The following is a 22,875-nucleotide window of genomic DNA, read 5'->3' as shown; positions in this document are numbered from 1 at the left end:
GCATCTGCTGTGTGTGGCTTGCCATTCTGCAGTGCTCAGCGTCCCTGCAGCACCACAGAATCACAGAGCGGTTTGGGTTGGAAGGGACCTTAAAGCCCACCCAGTTCCACCCCCCTGCCATGGGCAGGGACACCTCCCACCAGCCCTGGTTGCCCAAAGCCCCATTCAGCCTGGCCTTGAGCAGCTCCAGGGATGGGGCAGCCACAGCTTCTCTGGGCAGCCTGTGCCAGTGCCTCACCACCCTCTGAGTGAAGAATTTCTTCCTTATAGCTGATCTAAACCTACCCCCATTGAATTTAAAGCCATTTCCCTTTGTCCTGTCACTCCAGTCCCTGACAAAGAGTCCCTCCCCAGCTTTCCTGTAGGCCCCATTTAGGTACTGGAAGGCTGTTATAAGGTCTCCCTGGAGCCTTCTTTTCTCCAGGCTAAATAACCCAGCTCTCTCAGCCTCTCTTTAGAAGAGGTGCTCCAGCCCCTGATCATCCTCGTGGCCTCCTCTGGACCTGCTCTAACAGGTCGATGTCTCTCTTATGCTGGGGCCCCAGAGCTGAGCACAGTGCTCCAGGCGGGGGTCTCACAAGAGCGGCGATGATCACAGGCAGTTAGCACTTGCACTGGCAGGCAGCAAGGAGTAAATGTGCTAATCTCTGGGCTGGGGCAGCAGCTTTCATTTCTGGAGATCGATCTCTGCTTCCTTTTATCTTTGTTCCTCTCTCTGTGCCTCTGCCTGACCCCAGCCTCGCCCTCATTCAGCGCCTCCTGGTGCACTGCCTGCTCCTTGGGCACAGCTGCGTCGTGGTGATACAGCAGCAGCACGAGCTGGGGCAGAGGAGTGCAAATGCTCTGTGTTCCTCCTGGAGTCATGTTGTAGCCACATTGCAGCTGTCCCAATACCAGGGGGTTGCTCGGATTCCTGTAATTGCCCTTCCCCATCCTACCAGAGCAGCAGGAGTGGGGCCTGTCCCTTGTCAGGCAAAATTTCCCAGATCTCTGCCTGAGAGCTGAGTGAAAACAGGACACAGAAAGCAAAATCAGGGATGTGTGAACCCAGACTGTGTGCGAGGGGAGGCTCACCCCACCCGGCCTTGATGTCTCATGGCACCTCTCTCTGCATGGGGACTGAGTGGTTTCTCCTCTCCTGTCTTTCTCATACACGCCAAGGGATGCTGAGGCCATGGACAAGCGTGTGCCCTGCCCTCTGCGCGCTGTGGACCTTTCTTCAAGCTGTTCCTGCTGAGCATCGCTGATTAATTTTTTTTTTTTTTTTTGCCCGTTAGAGTACAGATTTCAGCGCAGCCAGCAATCACCCAGCGATCCCCAGGGAGTGATTTGTGAGCGGTAATGAGTGTGGGAGCCTTTCACCTCGAGGACATCTCCTGGCATCCAGCTCCCTGCCTGCGTGGAAAGTGCTGACTGCGTTTGGGCTGGTGCCCAGGCTGGGAGCTGCTGCTCGAGAGCTTCTTCGCTTGGCGAGTCAGCGGGCGGTGTTTGTGGCACCAGTGGGGACAGGGACATGGGGACATGAATGGAGGAGAAAACACCCATCCACAGGCTCTGAGACTCCTTAAAATGACAGTTTTCAGGGGCAGTGGGGGCACTGGGGATGGTGGGGACCTTTGTCCTCCTCCTCCTCCTCCTGTGCTGGCGCCGCCACCACCTTCGACCCCCGGCAGCCTCAACAAAAGCAGCGTGGGGCTGCGCGGTGCGCGCCAGGTAATGAGCGAGTCAGCTGGTGGCCAAAGTGCAATTACAAGTTGTTGCTGGAAGCTGCTCTCTTCCAAGGGAGCTAATTGAAAATACACAGAGACCATTATGGTAATGACGGGGTTCTGCAAGGGGGGGGGGAACTGGAAGTGCATGGGGTGAGTTTGCTCTCGGCCCCCTACCAGAAGCCACCACCACTGCTCTCGCCTCCTCGCCTTGCTCCCTAGCGGCTCTTCCAGGCTCCCTTGGGGATGCTGTGAAAATGAGGAGCCTGGGAGAGGAGCCGAGAGCAAACTGGCTCCCGGGGTGGCCGAGGCTGTGGTCGGGGCTGGGGGAAGGCTGCCTCCCGCAGCGCTGCGCGCCCTGCAGCCTCCCGCGGGCTGAGCCCATCACGTGCCTGGTGCAGTCCAAGGTCCGGCCGGGCAGGGCCGTGGATGCGAGCAGCAGCAGCCAGCAGTGCCATGGGGAGCCTGCTGTTCCTCCTCGGTGTGCTGCAGCTCCTTGGTGAGTACACCCAGGGCCTGGCTGCATGTAGAGAAGGGCTGGCTGAGGGATGATTCCCCCATTTTCAGGTGTCCTTGAGCAATCCTATTTCGGAGCAGAGCTGCAGTGTCACTCGCAGTGTGTTTGTAATGCAAAGAGCAAAATGTATTTCCAGCTGGACAAAGAGGAGGAAGGAGAACCAGCCTGGGAGCCCAGGCTGCTGTTTGCGTGTGGCACTCGCTGCACCTCTGCAGCTCAGGTTTTCCTGCTCCCGCTCGAAGCCAGCAGCTCCGCACTGCAGGATCCATTTTCTGTTGCATATGCATGTCGCTTTGATGTTCAAGGACTGCGCTTCCCTGGAGACGAGGCTGATTAAATAGCACGCTGATATTTCCCGGGCTGCGGAGGGTGCAGGAATGCGTCAGCACAGCTGTATGGGGAAAAGAGGGTTGTGCGGGACCAGCTTAACCTCTGCGGCCCCACAGCCCCGGCCCCACGGTGGGCAGCGTGCCGGGCAGGCACACAGAGCCCGGGCTTGCTCCACAAAACACCTCACAGCTGTGGGAACATGAGGTGTGTGTGCCGTGGGGCTGGCAGAGCCTTCCTGCCATGGCTTTAACCCAGCTTTTTGGGGTGGGAAGGACACGGGTCCCTAGCATGGACTGAGCAGCTTGCAGTGGCTATCTGGGGGCTTTTTCCTTCCTTAAGCTCTTTTTGACTCCAAGCCAGCGAGGACCTCAGATCTGCCCTAACCTCCCTTTGACTGCCAGGAAGGAAAGTTTCCGTGCTGTGTCTCAGGACATCTCCCACCCGTGCTGAGGCAGCTGGAAGATGTGACTCCTGCCCCTCTGCTCCCCTCCTACCCCAGCTGGTCGTGCCCACACTCCGGTGCCTGCTAGTGCATTACGCCTTCCATTCAGGTTAAAAACATATTTTTTCCTCCTCATCCGGCCATGGCTATGTACAATAAATGGTCTCGGCAGAGCCCCTGGCAGAGCCAGCCAGTGCAAGTCTGCAATTATGCTCCGAAGGTGATCATTACACACTGATAAAGCCTCTGCAGAGCCTCCTTAGCACAACCAGCCAGCTCTCCTCCCGGTCGCTGGGACTAGCAGGGCTGTGCAGCACACCTTCCCCACCAGACACAGCCATCCAGACCCCTCCCCTCCGAGCTGGGGTCCCCGTGGCCCCTCGGTCCCTCCCCACCCCACCTCCAGCCCCAAACCATGCTCCTGCCCCTCCTCTGCCCACTCCCCTCCACCACCTACTCTGTATGTACCCCGTAGTGCTGTTATTTTTTCCCTTTTCCTAAGGAAAAGATGAACCCTATTAAACCCTATTAAGAGCAAAGGTTTTTTATTTTACTTTTTTTTTTTTTTTTTCTCCCCCTCCTTGCTGTCTCATAAATCACTTTCCCGAAGCCATTTAATTCAGGCTGTTGAGAATCATCTCCAGGTGAATGCGAATTTCCCAGCCAAGCCTGGGAAATGTCAGGCTGGCAGGCAGATGCTCCCGGAGCTCTTGTACAAACAGAGGGGATTAGGGTGGAAACCAGCCTCCTGCAGCTCAGCGAGCGGGGCCCTCCCTGCGGGTGGTGTGAGCGACACCACCAGGGGCCTGGCAGCCCATGGGGACAGCTGCTGGGGGACACCCAGCCTGGTGGGACCTCAGGCACTGGGACACAAGCAAATCCCCACCAAATATATGAAACCAGCCAATATTTTGTGCTACAGGCTGTACCAAATCCCCCTTCTCCTCTTGCCCTCTCCTCCTGGCCCTGCTGGCTCCGTGCGCTCACCTCCTGGAACCACCAAGGCCAGGGGCTCTGTATTTTATTAACGCCTCATGGGTTGGGGCCCTAAAGGCACCAGAAAACAAGGAATTGAATGCTTAGGTACCAGGTGGTATATATCATCCTTACCCGCTGCCTGCAGGCCTTCACTGCCTTGTCTCTTGTGTGAAGTACCTCTCTCTTATTTGTATTTCTTCCTGGCTGGGTAAAAAAATATCACTCAGCCAAAAAAAAAAAATCCCTTTTGCAGAGGAGGCAGGGGCAGGAGGAGTGGGGCTGCGGACCTGCAGTCACACAGAGGCTGAAAATGGGCAGAAAATCCCCAGATCCAGCTTGAAAAGGTCGAAGCATCCCATAGAGCATCCCGTGGTGCTGGGCACTGGGGCAGGCTGCCCAGGGCGGTGGGCACAGCACCGAGCTGGGCTGCAAACCCCGTCCCTGCATCCACCGTGGGAGAACCAGGGGCTGCGACACCCTCTGAGGGCCTGGCCCTCGCTGGGACATCTCCCCAGGGGTCCCGGGTCACATTTGCTTCCCTGCTCCTCCCAGCTGCTGCCAGGGCTGCCTACAAGCAGTGGATTCCCAACACCAATTTTGAAACCGCGTCCAACTGGGATAAAGAGCGGGTCCCGTGTGCCAGCGACGTGATTCATTTTGAGAAGAACAAGGTATCAGTGCTGAGTTTTTTCTTTTTATTTTATGTATTTATTTGCAAAATGACATTGGGCATTTGGCAAGCCCTTTACCTGCCCATGGAAAGCGCCCTGAGACTCGTTTTTATTTCTCTCTTTCCTTCCAGGTGCTCTCGGTGTTTGTCGGGTCTCCCCATGTGGTGACAGAGATGGTGAGCAGCGTGCCACGGGGGGATGGTGGGGGGCACTGGTCTGGTCTGACCCACGGAGAAATCTCATCTGGGGCAGCAGCTCCAGCATCCTGAGCTCCTCCGTGCAGAAAGCCTGGAGCAAAAAGCCCATTTCCATGTTTATTCATTTATTTATTTTCATCTGGGGGAGTAGGGGGTGAAATGTCCCAAAAACCCATTGGAAGAAATTAAGTTTTCTTCCCCAAAAGGAAGGAAAAAAAAAAGCCCTGTCCGCTGAGCTCCTTGCAGCAGCCTGCTCGGGAAGCACCGGCTGACGGCGCGGCTGGTGCAGAGCAGACACTAGCCCTGGGCTGAGGCTAAGTGAAGCTGACAGGAAAACACTTTGAAATGAAAACAGGCCATTCGGGGAAATCCCCAAATGTTGCTCGAGAAATTTCCTTTCAAATGCCATCGCTTTCCCTATTTTTCTCGGGCACTCTTGTCCCGGAGGCGGTGAGACGGGCACGACGCTGAGCTGTGATGCAGAGAAGCCCATCCCGACACCTGCAGCCAGCCCAGCTGGGGCGTCCCACCAAACAGGACGTGGCCACGGCAGAGTTTTCTCTCTGGGCTTTAGGCTCAGCAAAAACCCAGGATTTTGCTCTTTTCTCAGCCATTAATTCTGCACGAGCCCTTGAAATTTACGTCGCGTAATTTGTGCGGGCTGTCTACCCCGCTAATAGTTTTGATGCTTTAATAACGCCACGCGCCACGTTTAATCCCTCTACAAATATTTGGAGGAGTTACTCTATTTACGTGGCATTTTACATATGAATTTTGGAAGGAAGGAATGTACTTGGGAAATACGAACAAATGTAATGTAATAAATGAGGTGGAATTTACCCAGAGAAGAAAAGAGCAAAATATCACTCCAGTAGATTTTATTTTACTTACAGATGAATGTATAATATTTCTAAAGTACTTTCATCAGAGGACTGCGAAGTGCATAATTGCAAAGCAGCATTATTCATTACAGCATTAGCCTTTCAAAAACAAGCTAAAGAGCCGAAATTAAAAAGACCCAGGGCTGGCCATGCGCTGGGAACAAAGGCGAGAGGCCGGCGTCACACCAACCATCCCACCTGCGGCACCAGAGCCCCGCTGACCTCTGCCTGGTGCTTGGCTGGAGGTTTCCAGGTAGAGCTGGGGGCGAGTGGCCCCAAAATCCTCCCCCAGCACCAGGCCAGGCTCCGGTGGGGGTTTCAAGCCCTTTGCAATAGCTGCTGCTGGGCAGCTGACAGCATCGCACGGCTTCCCAGCACGCAGCTCCATCCTCCTCGAAGCATCCCCGTTTGCAGTGAGCTGTCCCATCGAGTTCCCAAACCTGGCTATTCAATTTTGTAATTTCACCTCCACCATCTCCCTCTGGCTGCCGTGCTCCGTGCTCACCAGGTGATAAGGGGGTTGCCAAGACGAGGGATTTTTAAGAAGCCGAAATGCAGCACCTGAGCTGCCCGGCCGCTTGTGGGGACGGCGTGAAATTTGGCAGCGGGGTCGTTCGGAAGCAAATTGGTTTCGAGGCTTTTCGCAGCCAGGCAGGGCTGCACCTGCTCGGATGCCGGCCTCGCCGCGCCGCAGAATTAATCACTTAAATCAGCAGGAATACATTAAGCTTTGGGGTCGCCATGGAGATGCTATACAGCCTTTGGCCAAAATAAAAAATAAAGAAACAGGCGAGCGGTGCCTGCTATAGCATCACAGGAGGGAATTCGTGGCCAGGGAAGGGGCTCGGCTCTCATTGACTTTCATGAGGACGGTGCTGACTGCGCAGGGGAGGAGATGCTGGGGCTGGTGCAGGGCTGGTGGAGCCGTGTGCTCGCTGCTCCTCTTCTCCGGGCCGAGCTGCAGCCCCCAGCCCCCGCCCAGCGCCCCGCAGCCCCCCGGAGCTGTCGGGGTCAGGTTGGGGCTGCAGGGACACGAACCCACCAAGCCCACCTCCCCAGCATCAAGGGAGGCCCCCTCGCTGTCCCATTTGTCCCTTTGCTCTGAAGGTTAGAGCGGGTCTCTACCTCAGCTCCACGCTAAATCCAAATCCAGCTTAAGCCTAAGTGACTTTGAAGCGTAACCATCACTATTAGGCTGGATTTTCTATGGTCTTTAGCTGCCTAAAGATGCAGATAAGTATTTAGCAGGCTTCCAGAGGTGCCTGAGGGTAAATCTGCAAAAAAAAAAAAAAAGGATGGAGGTGCTCGGGGCGGCAGTGCCTGATGTGCCAGCAAGGCACCGAAACCCCAGGACCCGGCAAGGGGCAGGGGGCCCAGAGCCAGCACCCCCTGCCCTGCCTGTGGCTGTGGGGCTGCTCCTGTGCCTCGCAGCGGGTGCTGTGACCCGGGTGCAGCTGCACCCCTGGGTGCTGGCCCTGTTTTTGGCCCTGAAGGGCTGCAGGCTCTGCAATGCCCCCGGGAAAGCCGGGCACGGCGTTCCCCAGCCCGCGCGGGCCCTCGAGCAGTGCGTGCCCCAGCCGGGGCCGGGGCCGGCGCGCGGGGTCAGGGATGATGCCACTTGCTATTTTGGGGGCCAGGAGTCAGGTTCAGCCACGTGGGCAGCGCAGCCTCCTGTGGTCTCAGGGTCAGGGCGCAGTGAACATCACCTTCTGCTCCCTGCTGCTCCCTGCTTGGGGGGAAACCCCAATGTCCTGGGCATCTCTGGTGCCTTCAGCCCCCAGAGCCCCCTGCCCAGTTAGCACAACGCCTGCACCCAGCTGGTGGCCGCTCATCGCACCCCATTGCCTCCCCGTCCCCACCCCGAGCTGTAGGGAGGCGATGGGGTGGGATTGTCCCCCTGGGACCTTGCTGCCCGCAGGGTGGGCTCACACCCGAGCTGTGTCCCAGCGCCCATCCCACAACCTCTGAGGTCCAGCTGCCCAAACCTTGTCCCTGCCCACCCCTCCGGGGCCCTAACCCCCAGGGAGGGTCAGGAGCCGGGGTCCAAGCAGGCCCTCATCTCCCGGTGTTTTATTTTTAGCTGCCTAATTGTGAGAGCAGAATGTACTCGGCTTTGCTGCAGGATGCTCCTGCTTGGTTCCTGGCAGAGATTGATCTCGAAATGCCAATTGCTCTCCAGGGGCGCCGGCTCTAATGAATTGCAATGGGTTGTGCTCGGCCCACGCACCCGCGCTCCCCTCCCCCTGCTTCCGAAAGCGCGGCAACGCAGGTTAACGAGACCCAGACAAGGGAACGGGTTCTCTTTTCCCGAGATGAAGGTAAAAAATTTATGGGAGTGTGTGTGTGTGAGTGTGTGAGGACACTTAATTACAAGCCCAGCCCCTGCAGGCTGCTCCCCGGCAGCGTGCCTGCGGAGGAGCTGCCTGAGGAAGGGGTGCAGCGAAGCAGCTTTTTGCAGCCCTTCATGCTGACACCTCCCTGCGTTTATTTGTTCCTTGCAGGCTCGTTTGCAGCAGGAGGGAGCTGCAAAGCCCGCGGTGAGCAGCGCAGCGTGCCAGCACCCCGGGGGCTCGCGGGCTGAGGGGGTGCTGGGGCAGCTCTGGCTCCGCGCCTCCGTCCCTCGGCGAGCAGCTCCAGCCGCCTTCCGTCTCTCTCTGACCTTGGGTGAGGAGAGGAGCTCAGAAAAATGAGCTGAACTAATCCCGAGTAGATTTGTAAATAGCTCTAAGCCTCTGTTTGCAGTCTGCAGCCATAGCTCAAGTGTCTTAGCCTGACTTGCACTCCCGCAGGTGCAAACGTTTCACGGACCGGCTGCTTGGCATGGGAGCTGTGTCCCTGCCCTCACTTCTTGGGCAAAACAGTGAGGATGCTCCCCGTGTCCCCTCGTCCCTCTGCCCAGGCACCAGGACACCCCATTTCTGCCCAGGGAGGCTCGGAGCCCCCCGGGCAGCAGCCACACATGGGCCAGGAGCTGGCCAGGAAAAGTGGCCAGTGGTGCTGGGATGCTCCAGGTGCAGGAGCAGGGGAAAGAGCGGGGTCAGGATGGACACAGCAGCACCGGGCTTGGAAGCGAGCTGGAGGATGCAGGTGTGAGCTTCATCCGGGCAGGAGAGGACACAAAGGAAGCCCCTGACAAAACAAAACAACCCCGCGGCGAGCGGAGCCCTGGCAGCTCTCCAGGGCCATCCCCGGGATTTACCTGTGGATGAATCTGGCCCCGTGCCTCGCTGCTGGATCCCACCCAACAGCCCGCACACCTGGCGGCACTCAGGGCCCCCGAGGGCAGGGGGAAAACCCCCGCATTTCCCATCCACAGGCAGCGGCAGGAAGGCACCAGAGGCTGCCTGCCCTCCTGCCTTTCCCCCTGGCAGATGCGTCCCCTTTTCCCTGTGCTGATGGACGCGGCACTGCTCCCGTGCTCACCTCAACCCCATGCTCATTGCCAGAGCACTGCCGGGACGCGCCAGAGGCTGGGTACAACCAGCACATCTCCAAAGCTGCCCTCTCGGGCCTCTGCCTTTGGGTTGGAACAGTTTCAGGTCATTCTGCAGGAGGGACATGCGGGGATGTGGCTCCTGCCCTGCCTTCCCCTTGCCTCCCTTTTGCACCTCAGCAGTTGGAGTTGTTCTCATCAACGTGCTGGCGTGGCATGGCTGAGAGCGAGGTGGGGTCTATCCTGTCATCTTTTTGGGTCTTTTTTTCTGACTTTGATGAGAAAAATGATGGCTGTGTGTCAGTTGTCGTTACATCTGATAATGGAGACCAGGGAGGTGAGCCATTCCCAGTGTCAGGGCTGGGAAGTAACCAGTGGGACTCCAGGCTCGTGGTATTAACGGCCCCGGAGTACGGGTTGGCAGGAGCCGAGGAAAACAGATGAAACTGCCAGCTTTTTGGCTCTGCTCCTTTGGTACATGTCATTGCTCAGTTCAAAATGTACTTGGAGAGGGGCCCAGCCTATATGTAATTCCTATACAAACTCCCAAATGCAGAAAGCCACTGCCCAACCAGCGTCTCCACTCGGCCTCTGCAGTGAGCCGAGCTGCTTAACTCTTTGCTCTGCTGGGGAGAGACAAAGTGCAAAGCGTTGGCAAACCCAGATGCTCTGGGCAGCAGCGCGTGCCCCTGGGGAGGGTTTGCCCAGCTCTGCTGCCAGCAGCAGTGGCCCCGTCGCTGCCTGCCCACGAGGCTGGCAGGGGTGGGTGCACGACACCTCTGCAGTGCTGGGCAACGAGACGCAGATGCAGCTGCTGCTGTGGGAACTCCTGCTGGGAAGCGAAAGTGCAGGGCTCTTCTTGCATTTTCTCATGTGCAAGGGGATGTGATGTTGGACCTGGCGGGTCACTGGGTTTGTGTGTGTGGATCTGCAACCAGCCGTGGTCCTTACCAGGCTGCCTTCCTTTGCTGCGGGTGTAATGCACGTACAAAATGCTCTCGCATCGCTCCCGGGAGCAGTGTGAGTAATGCAGATTACAAATGTACGGACACACTCATCTGAGTGCTGCCTTTGCAGCTTTTTTCTCCCCCTCCTTAATTTGTGATGCTCTGAACAAACCATCTCGTGGCCACCTTGGGGTGTTTGGGGTGCTCTGAGCCACAGCCGTGGTCAAAGTGCTTGGAAACCTCCCTGGGGACAGAGATGTCCACCAGGCAGGGGGCAGAGACGAGACCTGGTGGTCTCAACCTAGCAGCAAAACTCAACAACATTGCCTTCTGCAGCCAGGGAAAGAGACCAGGGACCAGCTGGTGACAAGCTGCTGGGGGTCAGACACCTCCTGGCCCGCTCGGCACAGTCATGCAGGGCTGCAGCCCGCAGGCTCATGGAAAACAAGCCCAGTGCTTGGCCTGGTAAAGGAGGCTGCTAGCACAGAGCTTGGCCAGCTCAAAGCAGGCCAAGTCCCTCAAAATGTCACCAGACACAGCTTCTGCATCTGCAGGCAGAGGGCACGCTGCCATTCTCATCCTGGCAGACCTTTCAGCCTCTCTCCGTGCTGGAAAAATTGGCTTTCCTCAAGAGTGAAGAGGTTTGGAGGACACGGTGGTGCAGCTCCTGGTTAGGCACTACCCGTCCCGTGGTCTCATGGAGCAGCACCCGTGGGCAAATATCCTCGGGGCAGGAGGAGCCCAGAGCCTCCCAGCTCTGTGCCGCGAGCACCCGCGGGCGAAGCTTCCCCCAGGACAGAGATCTGTCACAGCCACCCGCTGCCATCTGTCCCAGGTCTCGCTTTCTCCAACCCCCTGCATATTTACAGGCCAATTAAGCAGATGAAACCCCAACATCCCATCTCACGTGCCTCTCCCCCAGCGCAGGGCCCGCTGCAGAGGCACGGCGCGGCCCCGCGGGCTCCCAGCGGCTGGTGGGAGCGATGCTGCGTCCCCACGGCCTGAGCTGCAGGAGGGCAGAGCCTCGCACATGACTCAGCCCTTGACGCATGGAAATGCTGGGGGAAAACCCAGCTTTTCCTCTGGCAAGCTGTGCATGGAAAATGAGGCGAGCTGGGCTGAATAAGCGGCGCGCTGTGAGTGAGTCGGTTGCTTAGTAGTGCATCTTTATAAACTCTTATCTTTTAATAAACCCACTGTTTTTTTTTGTTGTTTGTTTGTTTTTTGTTTTGTTTTATTTTGTTTTGTTTTGTTTTGTTTTGTTTTTAAACCTTTAATAAACCCGCTGCCCAGCCGACAGCCATAGGGAGCTCACTGTTGTGCCACCTCTGGGCGTTGCAGGCAGGATTTGGGTTTTGCATGGCATTTACGAAGCCATTTTGGAGCCACTGGGAGTGTTTGTGTGTGCCAGGGGAGGAGGGAACCCTGGAAATCTAACCTGGCTTTTCCTCTTTTCTTGATTTAATCCCTTCCTCCAGTTCCTCCCCCTGAATGGAGAGCTCCTCCTGGCACCTGGCGCCGGCTTCGCGGCTTTTGACGGCAGCTGGGACTCGGGATGTGGCTCAGGTACCTCGTGCCGGGCTGGCTGCCCAAGCAACGCGCGCTCGGCCACACGAATTCAGCAGCAGCAGCACTACCACGGCCTCTGCTGTCCCACCTGGTGGTGGGGTGATTCACCCCCGCTGAATCCCTGCCCTTTGATGGCTTCCCTCACGCCGCGCCTCGTTTCTCCTGCTCCATCACCTGTCTGCTCAACCAGTAATTATCCTGGGGGGCTCTTTGAAGTCGGAGCGGAGAGGTGAATGCTGTTTGTGTTTCACCCTGCCTATTAAGCATGCAGCCACATCAAAGCCCTCGTTCTGCTTTGCCACGGCGGTTCTAAAGGAAACCGGTTACCAGCTGCACACCCGGGCCTCCCAGCACCGAGCCGTGGCCATTTGGGCCCCACAGGCATCCGTGGGGGTTTCTCGGACATCCCGCTGCCTGCCGTGGCTCTCAGACCACAGTGAGCGAGGTAGAGGTTTGGGTTGGGCAGTGCCACTTGTTTGCCCCGGTGCTGCTTGCCCCAGAGATGGGGACTTTTCACCCAGAATCAGAGCTGCTCTGAAAGCGACCTCTGCCTTGCACGAGGCTTTGGCTGCCGGCCGCAGGATGCTCCCAGGGAAGCAGTGGGTGTTTTGGGGCCACTTTCCCAAGTGAATTCCTGGAAGCACAGCTTCAGAGTGAAGGCACACGCTGCAGGCACTGAATCCCCACGTGTGAGCTGAGCTGGTGGAGGTTCAGCTGCTGGGGAAGGGGGAGCAGGAGCGGGGCACGGCATGGCCAGCAGGGACGTGGCTAACGGCAGGGTGGTGCTCTGGTTTTGGGGTTGTCCACCGAGGGGAACAGGGCTGGGCATCCTTCTGCCGCTCTGCCAGTTTGCTTAGGATCAAGGACATGAATTATCACACCCGTTTTTACCCAATTCAGCTGTGTTTCAGGCTTGGTGGCTGTTTTCCCACCACTTTTACCCACCCAGAGACAGGGTGTTGGGTAACTCCACCTCTCCACCTCTCCTCTCACTCATTCCAGGCACAGTGCTGAGGTTTGCCGACGCCGAGCAGCGCTCCTGGTTCGACCCCGCGCTGTGGCAGGATGTGTCCCCCGCTGGGGGCCAGGAGCCAGCCGGGCGCATCTTCTCGGTGGACGAGGAGCGAGTCCCGTGCCAGTACGACGATGTTATCTTCCAGCCCGAGACCTCCTTCCGTGTCAACCTCGACTCGTCGCAGCCAGTGATCCGTCTCCGGAGCATCTCACTCATGGGACAGGTAACGAGGAGCTGGGGGGAACGTCCTCAGCACCTCCTCACCGCATCCCCAGGGAGGTGCAGCACCAGGCAGCGGATGATCCAGGGCTTTGGAGATTTTTTTCTCCCCACTGTGCCACCAAGGGGCTGCCTCTGGCCCAGGCACGTGTCTGCCACCGCTGTGCTCAGAGCCCCCCGGGACGCCCGCCTCCCACCCGCAGCCTGGATGTGCCCCGCGGGCTGACAGTTGTCTCCCAGCTTTGGCTCCGTGCCGCTCTCTAATTGATCGGGGGGATAATTATAGGAACGCCCGCAGCCTGCTGCGCTCCGGGCCAGGCAGATGCCAATCCCCGTCCCTCGCGCTCGGAGGAGCTGAAGATCACAGCCTCTGCGGCAGCACACAGGCGCTGCCTCCAGAAGTGGGAGATGCGGTAGACATCTCGCAAGTGATTTATTATTTCTGCTGCTGTGCTGCCTGGGATCAGCCATTTCGGGGCCAGGCATCAGGAAACCCGCTAGCCGCCAGCGCCAGAGCCCCGATGGAGCTCATCTGTGGGGTCTGGGTGATGCTGAGGTGGGTGCTGGAGTGATGCTGATGCCTGGGACCCCCCCAGCACTGAGGGGCACAATCCTGCACCACCAACCCCCCCTGACAGCTGCAGTGCTGTGGGGTGGAGGCAGCCACTGAGTGATGAGATGGAGAAACGCTTTGTATGTTTGTGTATATCTCGTATTTCTCAAAATCCAACCTTATAATGAAAGACAACTCTGTCCCTTTCCATCCAGCCCACTCCTTGCTGCCCGCAGGGTATTTTCACCCCGAGGACTGAGAAATCCTCTTGATGTGTCAGGAAGAGCCTCCTGGGGAAGGCAGCGGGTGCAGGGTGTGGGTGGCTGTGCGGGACGAGGCTGGGAAGGCCAGCTCTGCATGTGCTGAGCCAAGCCCACTGATGTTCCCCGACTTGAAGGCGACCACCTCCTATCCAGTCCCTTCCCCCTGTAATTAAAACCACATAAACTGAGCTCCCTGGCCCAGCGGAAAGAGGCAGAATGGGAAAATTCTCATGATTTATTTATGGTCCTTTAAAAATAAAGATAAATTGGACAAGACTTTTCTGTTGCCCCCCCTGGAAAAGCCAGAGCGGGCGATTTGCAGGGTTCCCCTGCTGTGTGGCTGCTGCAGGCTGCCTGCTGGAGGCGGTGATGGAGGTGCTCATCGTCCTCCTCCTCTCCTCCCGGGCAGGAGCTGAGCAGCGCCGAGGCTTGGGCCGAGTACCTGGGGGGCCCCTTGGCCCCACGGCAGTTCCACGGCAATGGCACCCTGCAGGTGACAGGCGCCCGCTGCCCCCACAGCTCCGGCTGCGCCTGCGGGAACACTCAGGTGAGTCCCCCCGGTGAAATTTGGGGACGTGTTTTGGGAGAATGGGGTGATTCCTCCCCATGGGAAGGACCAGGGGGACGAGGGACTGACGCTGCCCTGCTCTCCTCCAGGACGGACACCGCATCTGCGCCTCCCTGCTCGGGGCAGCGGGGTGCCCGGCGCTGCCCTGCCAGAGCCCCCTGCGGCCCCTCGGCCACTGCTGCGGGGTCTGCGGTGAGTGGGGGCCTGGAGCGTCCCGGCGGGGGTCACAGCGCGGCAGTCACACCTTGTGCAGTGCACAGCAGGCAAAGGAAGCGTACCCTTTTTGCACCTTTCCAGCAGCAAGTTTGTTTCGCTTCATTTAAGATAAAAACGTGCAGAGCGAGAGCATTCCCTCTGCTGCGGGCACGTATTTGTTAACCTACCTGGCAGGCACCGCAGGGCAGTGCTTCATACGTGCCTGTACCTGGGCATTTGGTGCGTCGCACCGAATTCATTAGAAAGGCACCATATGTTTCCCTGGTACGCTCCTAAAAGCAGAGCCTTTTAAAGCCATTAGGGGAATTTCATATTTCTCCGAACGTTTGCTAGCATTGTTCCCGAGGAAAACATCTGAATTGATGAATGCAGGGCAGCGACGGAGGGAACACGAGCACCCGCTGCTTTGTGCCTCCCCTCCAACGCCCCGGCAGCACCGCAGCCCTGAGCCCCCGCTAAAAGCAGAGCTTCCCGCGGGTGTATGCGGGAGAAAGCTTTCAGGGGAGAGCTTCCCGCTGGAAATACGACGCCAAACAAAAGCCTTTCACCCAAAGCAGCTGCTGAAAAGGCCAGAGAAGGAGGCAAGGTTTCTCCGGGCAGCGCTGCTCAGATGCTGCTCCGCTCCCCAAGCCCCGTGCGACCCAGCTGGCTGGAGGTGTTGGGGTCCCTGGGTGCCACCTGGGGCAACTGGAGTTGTGCCTCTGCTGCAGCGCTCTGTTTTTGGCTGTGACTGCTTGTCTGTCTGCTTTTGGCCCACAGGAGCTGTTGTCACCCTGGATTTCACACCTGATTTTGACCTGCAGAAGTATCAGGACAGAGTGGTACAAGCCTGGCTCAGCCTGGTACGTCCCAACGTTGCATGGTGTCTCGGTCCCCAGTGTTTTGGAGGCTTTTCCTCCCAGATTCGGCCTCTCAGGTGTGCCATGTTGCCAGCTGCAGGCTGGCTGCAGGGGGTTCCCCTGGAGAAGGCAGCAGCAGGGATGGCAGCTCTGTGCTTGGGTTCACGTGAAGATTTAGATGTGGTCCTCACTGGTCCATCAGTGCTGCCTATGGATGGGATTTGTTTCTGCCCAGCGCTCTCACGGGCTTTATGTGGCTTTTGTGTTTTGGAAAGCCCAAGTACGAAGGCGTGCAGATGGCCATCTCCAAGGTGCACAGCGCCCAGACCTTCCTGGGACTCCTCCCGCGGGGCTCCGTGCCCGTCATCCAAATCGTGCTGGTCGATGGTGGGGCAGGAGAGCAGGCTGGCACCGCGGCACAGCAGCTGGCCACAGACCTCGTGGGCGACATAGCACAGCATGGTAACCCTGCCATCCCCTAAAACACGTCCCCGGGGCACTCACAACCCCCCTCACCCCCACCAGGGCCCAACACACACACTGCTTTTCTCACCATTTCCTCAGGGAACCTTGCTTATCCCAAAGTTTCACTGTTTTAATCATAGTGGTGAGTGGAGCACCATGAAATAAAACTTATTTTTTCCCCATTTCTTGTGCTTCAACCTGTGCCCATCCTTGCCCCGAGGGCACTTACCTGCCCGTGGCCAGCCTGGTGCCTGCAGGACCCAGGTCCCTCTCTGCAGAGCTGTTTTCTGGCCTGTGGGTGTAAGAGGCAGAAAAGCATGTAGATCACAGCTGGGGGACAGGCACACAGCCCTGTGGGTCCACACCCACACAGATCCATCCTGGTTAAGCCCACCCAGCTGTTTATCCCACCTGTTTATCAGCTGCTTATCAGGGAATGGGGCTAAAATGGGTGACCCTACTGTGCCTGCTCCTCTGCCCTATGTGTCCTGGGGCAGTGTGCAGGTAGCTCTCCCCCTCCAGCCCTCTCCCCTTTCTTCCTGCTCCTTCCCAGGTGCAGCACTTGGCATTTCGAGCAGCAGAATGGAGGTGGCCACTGGCAGCACCCTCGGTGGGCACGCAGGCGGCCGCGCGGCGAGGAGGATCGCAGCGGGGACGGTCCTGGGGCTGCTCTCCGGGCTCCTGGTGCTGGGAGGAATCCTCTTTCTCTACCGAAAGGGAAAGCTGAGGTAGGGACAGGGCTTCTGCAGCAGCGTACAGCTGATGTTGGTGACCTGCAGGCTGTGTCCTGCTCTGCTGGCTCCCAGACAGGGCTGCTAGGAAGGTCTGAGGTGGCCGAAGGGCAGCTTCGTGGCCACAGCCTCCTCCATGGCCAGGAGGGATCCGCTGGGCACAGCTGCCCCTGCTGCCTGGGGAGATCTCCCCATCCTTGTAGGCTTCTGCCTGCAGCCTGCCGGGGATGGAGAGCTGTAGCTGCCAGCTTCTAAATAGAAACCACATCAAAGCCATGCAAAACAGCTCTGAAACAGCCCTGAGAGGGGACAGCAGCGCCAGGAAGCAGCCGCAGCTCTCCCCTAGCATGCTCATCCTGCGTGCTGTGCAGCGTGCTGGGCACCACCCGTGTCTCCATCCCCTTCCCCATGACATTTGGCATCAGGCAGTGCCCACAGCAGGCTCTGGCTGCCTGCAGCACCTTGGCCTGTAGCTCCCCACACCTCGCTGCCCCAGGGAGAGAGGCACCATGGACTGGATTTCATCCCCATGGATTAAACGAGGCAAGGGGTGATTCACAGGTTTATCAGCATGGCTCGCCCCACTGCCCTGACTGCGGGTGGCAGGGATTGACCCCAAACACGTTATAATGCTGAGGGCACTGAGAGCATCTGTGTGTGCCCAGTGCGCTGGTACCTGCCAGGGGATGAGGATCCAGGGCCACTGCTGGCTGTGCCGTGGGCTGACAGCAGAGCAGGTGGCCGGGGACGCTGCCCCGCCGCATGGCACGTGCTGGCATAACGCTGCCCAGCCATAAAGCAGAGCCTCCGTTTAATTTCTAAATAAAACTCCCAGCCCCGTAATTGCTCCTTGATGATTTATATCCCACTGACACTTCCTTGGACGCCGGACAGGCCTGCGAAACCCGCTCTGTCAGCAGCGGGAGGGAAGGGTGTGCAGCTACCGGAGATGGGCTGAGCCTGTGTCCCCAGCCGCCCTGCTCCTGCGGCACGTCCCTGGGCGGTTCCGGGGCAGGGAACATCCCCCGGTGGGGTTTTGGGGAGGGGGTGACCCAAGGGTGCTCCCCCCAGGCTGCCCTGCTGGGCTGCGGTGAATTTGGAGGCAGGGACGTAGAGAGGCGGTGTTTTTGGTTGGGTTCCCTACTCTTGTGGGTTAATGGTCAGCCTGTCCCTGGATGTCTTCTTCCAGCAGCCACCGAGTCCCCATGAGGGCGTTTTTGGCTGCACATGGAGTCTGGCTCCATGCAGCAGAGCTGTCCTGGCCACCAGCAAACCAACAAATTCACCTTGTTCCCACCAAAAAGAGCCCAGCATTCCAGTATGTGAGCACGCTGGGGGGGCTCCTGGGCTGCGGTGACACGTGTGGAGCCTTGTACCTGGCATGGGACCGGGACCCTTAGGATAAGAGTAACAAGGAATCTAATGAAAGCAATGGTAGTGATTAAGGAGATGAAATGATAACATGGTAAAAGTAATGATAAAAAGTGATTAGTGCTTGTTGAGATTGCAGTGGGAACAGGTGGCAGCTCGGTGGCAATTTGTTTTAGCCTGGGAAAGGTGAGCGGTGACTGAGGCGACCAGCACCACACGGCTACCTGCGGGCAGGTCCCGGAGCTGCAGGCCCACTGCTTTCTGCCCAACGTGCAGCCTTCCCCGGGGACAGGGCACAAATGTCCCCTTTCAACCATAACCCAAACCTTTACCCCTAGTTCCCACCTGCCTCGTGTATCAGTAGCATTTCTGCTGGGGGTGAGCAGGGAGGGAGCTGCGGGGCTGGGGTGCTGAGGGTGACACCATGTCTGTCCCCAGGCCGTGCCCCCTGCGCCTCCACCGCCTCCGGGACCAAGCAGAGGACGCGGCCTCCCCCGAGCCAGTGAGTGACAAAGGCTTCGACAACCCCATGTTCGACGTGGTGAGTGGCCCCTGCCTGGGGATACGGGGTGCTCAGGGCTCTGTGCTGGGTGGGTTTTGCTGGGGGTGCTGCTTCCCTTCCCCATCCTTCGCTTTTCCTTCCCCTGCTGCTGCAGGAACCGCTGGACGCCGGCTCGGTGGAGGAGGCGCCGCAGGAGCTGGCTCCCCAGGCCCCGCCGATGTTCTACCTCAACCCCCTGTACGACCCCAGCGAGACCGAGACCTGACAGCGAGGCCCTGAGCACGGGCAGCTGGGAGGGCAGCCGCAAGCAGCGGAGCCCCTCTGAATAAAAGCAGCCGTGTGGTGAAGCAAATGGCAGCAAACCTTCGCCGTGAGGGCTCGGCCACGCAGGCACGGCCTCCTGGTGTCACCTCTGTTCACATGGCACACGTTTTGTCGGTGCCATGAGGCCGGTTGGGTGCTGGGTCTCGTGTGGCACCTGGCGAGGTGGGGTCTGACTCCACGGGGTGCTGAGCGCCCTACATCGGGGCCAGCCCCGTGCTGGATGTGGCCTGGGGACGGGGCCCTTCGCTGATGTGGGTTGGGGCAGCGGTGGCACGGGGTGGTCTCGGTGGTGTTTGTGGTGTGCCCCGTTCCCTCAGGTGCTCACGGAGTCAGGCACCTGTTCCTCACAGAGCGGGTCTACTGAGCGAGCCTGAAATGATGGAAATAGATGCAGATTTATGCAAATTTGCACTCTGCTGGGTTTTCAGTAGGGCTTGTTGGCATATTCCACAAGGAAGTAGCTATTTTAAGTTTATTATATTTTCTTCAAGTCTCTGGAAGACATAATCCCTTCTCAAAGGCCTGGGAAAGCATCGTGAGCTGTACTGGAGCCCTGAGGTGGGGTGAGAGGTGGTGAAACACCGCAGCTGGCTCTGATGAAGCCATTGCCTGCTGCCTGTGGTGGCTGCCACCGGTGGGTTGGGCACACACAGGGCCCTCAGACACCACCCCTGACTCAAATCCTTGCCCTAAAGAAGGGGACAGTGGGGACACAGCACACTGCATCCAGCCCGGGTGCTGGTTTGTGGCTGCATTGTTACCATGGTGCCTGGAGAGCGCCTGCAGCAGCTGCTGGCCCCGTGTGTTGCTGCTGGGGGGGGGGGGGGGGGGGGGGGGGGAGTGTTTGTTCTCTGCTGTGCTTCCGAGTGTTTTTGTGCTTTTTTTTTTTTTTTTTTCCTCTTTCACATCAGTTCATTGCAAGTGACTGGAGCTCTTCTAGTAAGGTTTTTTTCCCCCGCTGAGGTCAGCGCAGTGCTGCACCAGGCAGCCCGTCGCTCCTGTCCTGTTCTGCAGGGGCTGGGGGCCATCCCAAGGCAGCCCCGCTGGTCTTGCTGCTCGTTTCCCTCCCTGTGCAGTTTTGGGCCTCTTGCTCCAGCATCACGAGGGCTCAGAGATGCTGCAGAAGGCAAATTGTGCAGGGCTCTGCCCTCAGCACAGGCCTGCGCCCCGTCAGCCCTCTGTTTTTGGGCGCATGGGTTTGCTACTTGCCAGGCTTCATTCTTAAAACGCATTAGCAGCTCGAGGTCACTTAGAATAGAGGCTTTAATTAAAGCAGAGATCGATTTTTTTGCCAGTGGGCGAGCCGAGCACGTTCTGTACTTTTCCTTCAGGAGAGCCGTCCGTGCGCTCGCGCGGAATCGCTGCGGGGAGGGGGAGCTCTGCAGAGCACCGAGCGCCGCTCGCGCTGCCACACCGGGGCCCGTGGGGCTGCAAAGCCAGGGGTTGGTGGGGGAACGCAGAGGCTTCGGTACGTGGGAGTCCCTCCTGGGACCCTGCATTCACAGGGAATTTAATGCGCAGGCATCTTCGGCAGCCAGCGCGCTGGGGCCGTGGTTTCTGCTGCTGAGGCTGTGCGCGGCCCAGCTGGGTACCCCATGGCTTTGTCGTGCTCAGGCCTGAGAGGCCGGGGTCCGCGCTGCGACACATTAATGCAAAACGCATTAGTGGCAGTGGTGGGAGCTCACTCACGAGTCCTGGGCTCCTGGGGTTTTAGAAGAAAAAGCAACTTGCAGAGTGCTGACGGACACCAGCTCGTCTGGCCATGCCCACCTCTGGTTTGCTGCAGGGGCCCTGTGCAGAAGCTGCGCAGCTCTGGGCTCAGGTGCTGGTTCCCAAAATGTCACAGAGCCTGCAAACAGCCCAGGCCCGATGCATTTTTTAAATTTTATTATTTTATTTAATTTTAGTAGGGGGTAGCAGCAGCTAAAGGGGTGCGATTTGGCACCCCTGGAGGGAAGGAGCAGGCGAAGCTGCTGTGGCCAGCGGCGCACTGGACATCTCCTCTCATCAGCATTCGGGGCTCCTCCTGCTCTTCCTCCCAGGAACGCAGAGCAAGGGCTGCGTAAGGGACCGGGAAGCGGTGCTGCAAAAACCTGGGGGCTTCGGCTGTGGTAAACCGAACCCATAAAGCTGCCTCCCCCGTGCTGTCAGGTGACAAAAAAAAAAAGGTGCTGCGTCGTATCGGGGAGCAGGGAAAATATTTACTGCAAGGCCGGGGAAGGGCTGATTTCTGAGTTCGTGTTCCTCCCCTGGCTGGCTGCAGCACTGCAGCTGCTGTTTGTGGAGCACGTCCCGCGCTGCTCCACGCTGTCCTCAGCTCACCCCGCCGGCACGGGCAGGCCGAGCATCCCGCACAGCCGGCACGGTGCCATCGTCCCGCAGCGGTGGCTGCTCCGCCGTCACCCCAGGGCCCCACAGACACCCGCAGGAGGTTGGCACACCGAGGTGGGGCTGGCTCTGAGCACGAGGCTGTAGGGCAGGAGCTCTCCGGCCTTCGGAAAAGGGCTGCTCCATGCCAGGAGCCGTGTGCTGCTTTGCAGCGGCTGCTGCTGGCAGCTCCGTGAGATTTGCGTGCACCTGGTTCCTCCCAGGGCTGCCCGACCTGGCTGAGGGAAGCAGCGAGATGCTTCCCCGCTGAAGTCCCCTCCCTGTGACTTAGCAGTGCGAGGCACGCAGCGCGCAAACACCGAGTGTTTACAAACACACACCCCGGCAGATTGCACCCATTTAGGAAGCTGTTTGCTCTCAGCACAGCTGTGCTCTGGAGGTGTTGGCAGGTTTGTGTAGCTCCGGGTAGCGAGTGGCACCAGACCGTGTGCCAAAAGACACAGCCCCGCGTGGCGAGGACCCGTGCTGGAAGTGACCGGAGCATCCTGGTGAGGGGCAGGCCCGTCACCGCCTCCAGCAGGACCCGATGTAACACTGCCATGAGGCTGGAATTGGCAGAGGAACGGGCAGAGCCTGAATTATCCTCATTCCTTGCATAACCGAATTCCTCGCTTGTGATACCAAGACTGGCAGCCTCCAGGGAGAAGAAAGTGCAGCGTCAGAGGAGCGTTTCAGAGCGAGTCTTGAATTTCCACGTTACTGAAAGTTCTCCTGAGGGCTCAGGAGGACTCTTAAGGTAACCAGAAGCAGGAGCCCCGAGGGAACGGGAGATGTGAAAAGGGCTGTGGTGGGGACCTCAGGGAGGAATCTGCTCAGACAGATTTGAGGGGAAAAAAAAGAAGAATAATGTATTCACACTGAGCAATTCATTTATTTTTCTAGAAACGTTCTCCTGCTTAAATTATAACCAAGCCCTGGCACTGCTGAGTGCTATGATTTAATACTCCCATAATTAAAGACTTTGTTGTCATCTGAAGTCCTCACTGTGCGGAGAAAAATCAGCTCAAGAGCAGTAGAAACGTTTTTTAAAAGTCAAAGGCTGATTAGCATGAATGCTGGTGGGAAGGCTCCTGGCACACAGAGCTCGAGCCTGCTGCCAGCTCTCCCCCCACCTCCCCAGAGCAAAGTGCCGGCACCGCTTCCCCAGCCAAGCAGCCTGCTGGCCTTGCCCAGGTCTGGCCAACACGGAGCAGCCACAGCCAAAATACTCGGCGAGGCCTCCTCTGTTCACCTGAAGATGGGTGAGACACCAAGAGCCCATCCAGGAGGCAGCTGGGCAGCCTGTAGGGGTAAGGGACACTCACCCAGGACACACAAGGGGAGCTTCCCAACCCCTCCATGGTATGTGTGGGGCACCGTTCATGCCATCAGTCCTTGAAATGTTCTGAAGTGCTTCTTTGGGATCCTGCGGCCTCCTCACTGTGCTTTGGCCATAAGGAAATGATGACCTGAATTATTTAAAACGAATCAACAGGGCCGCTGCCTTGATGAAATGGCAACTCCAGCACAAACTGAGGGCACGATTTCAATACTGCAACCCTCCCAAAGGCCTGCCATTGCTCCCGAACATGCGTTTACGTGCAGAAACACACCCTTCTTGTAGGAGAGGAAGAATCCATTCAGGAATGGAGCTTCAAAGTATTTTTCAGTTTCTGTAAAACTTTCACGTAGACAAAGCAAACTTACCACAAGACGACAGCAAGCGCCAGTGGGGGACTGTTTTCAGATGTCAAGACAGACGACTATG

The 22,875-nt window shown here is 58.2% G+C and overlaps 1 protein-coding gene across 1 annotated transcript; it reads left to right on the top strand.

Moving 5' to 3' along the window:
• Positions 1–2,165: 2,165 nt before the first annotated feature.
• AMN (amnion associated transmembrane protein) lies at positions 2,166–18,681 on the top strand. The gene is made up of 12 exons (XM_032189459.1): positions 2,166–2,208; positions 4,529–4,647; positions 4,779–4,823; positions 11,584–11,671; positions 12,677–12,912; positions 14,134–14,271; positions 14,382–14,484; positions 15,268–15,350; positions 15,623–15,809; positions 16,366–16,540; positions 18,353–18,455; positions 18,571–18,681. Exons 1-12 carry the CDS (start codon positions 2,166–2,168, stop codon positions 18,679–18,681), a joined length of 1,431 nt encoding a protein of 476 aa, XP_032045350.1.
• The last annotated feature ends 4,194 nt before the right edge of the window (positions 18,682–22,875 follow it).

The sequence above is a fragment of the Aythya fuligula genome, chromosome 5 (genome assembly GCF_009819795.1).
Source record: "Aythya fuligula isolate bAytFul2 chromosome 5, bAytFul2.pri, whole genome shotgun sequence".
Taxonomy (NCBI): Eukaryota; Metazoa; Chordata; class Aves; order Anseriformes; family Anatidae; genus Aythya; species Aythya fuligula.
This window is presented reverse-complemented; position numbering and strand designations above follow the sequence as displayed.

What these genes read in the sequence shown, in the direction of transcription:
- AMN (XM_032189459.1), top strand. Translation starts at nt 2,166, where the DNA reads ATGGGGAGCCTGCTGTTCCTCCTCGGTGTGCTGCAGCTCCTTG. An exon ending in TTCATTTTGAGAAGAACAAG is followed by an intron (nt 4,648 to 4,778) that starts GTATCAGTGCTG and finishes CTTTCCTTCCAG; the next exon opens with GTGCTCTCGGTGTTTGTCGG. An exon ending in CCCATGTGGTGACAGAGATG is followed by an intron (nt 4,824 to 11,583) that starts GTGAGCAGCGTG and finishes CCCTTCCTCCAG; the next exon opens with TTCCTCCCCCTGAATGGAGA.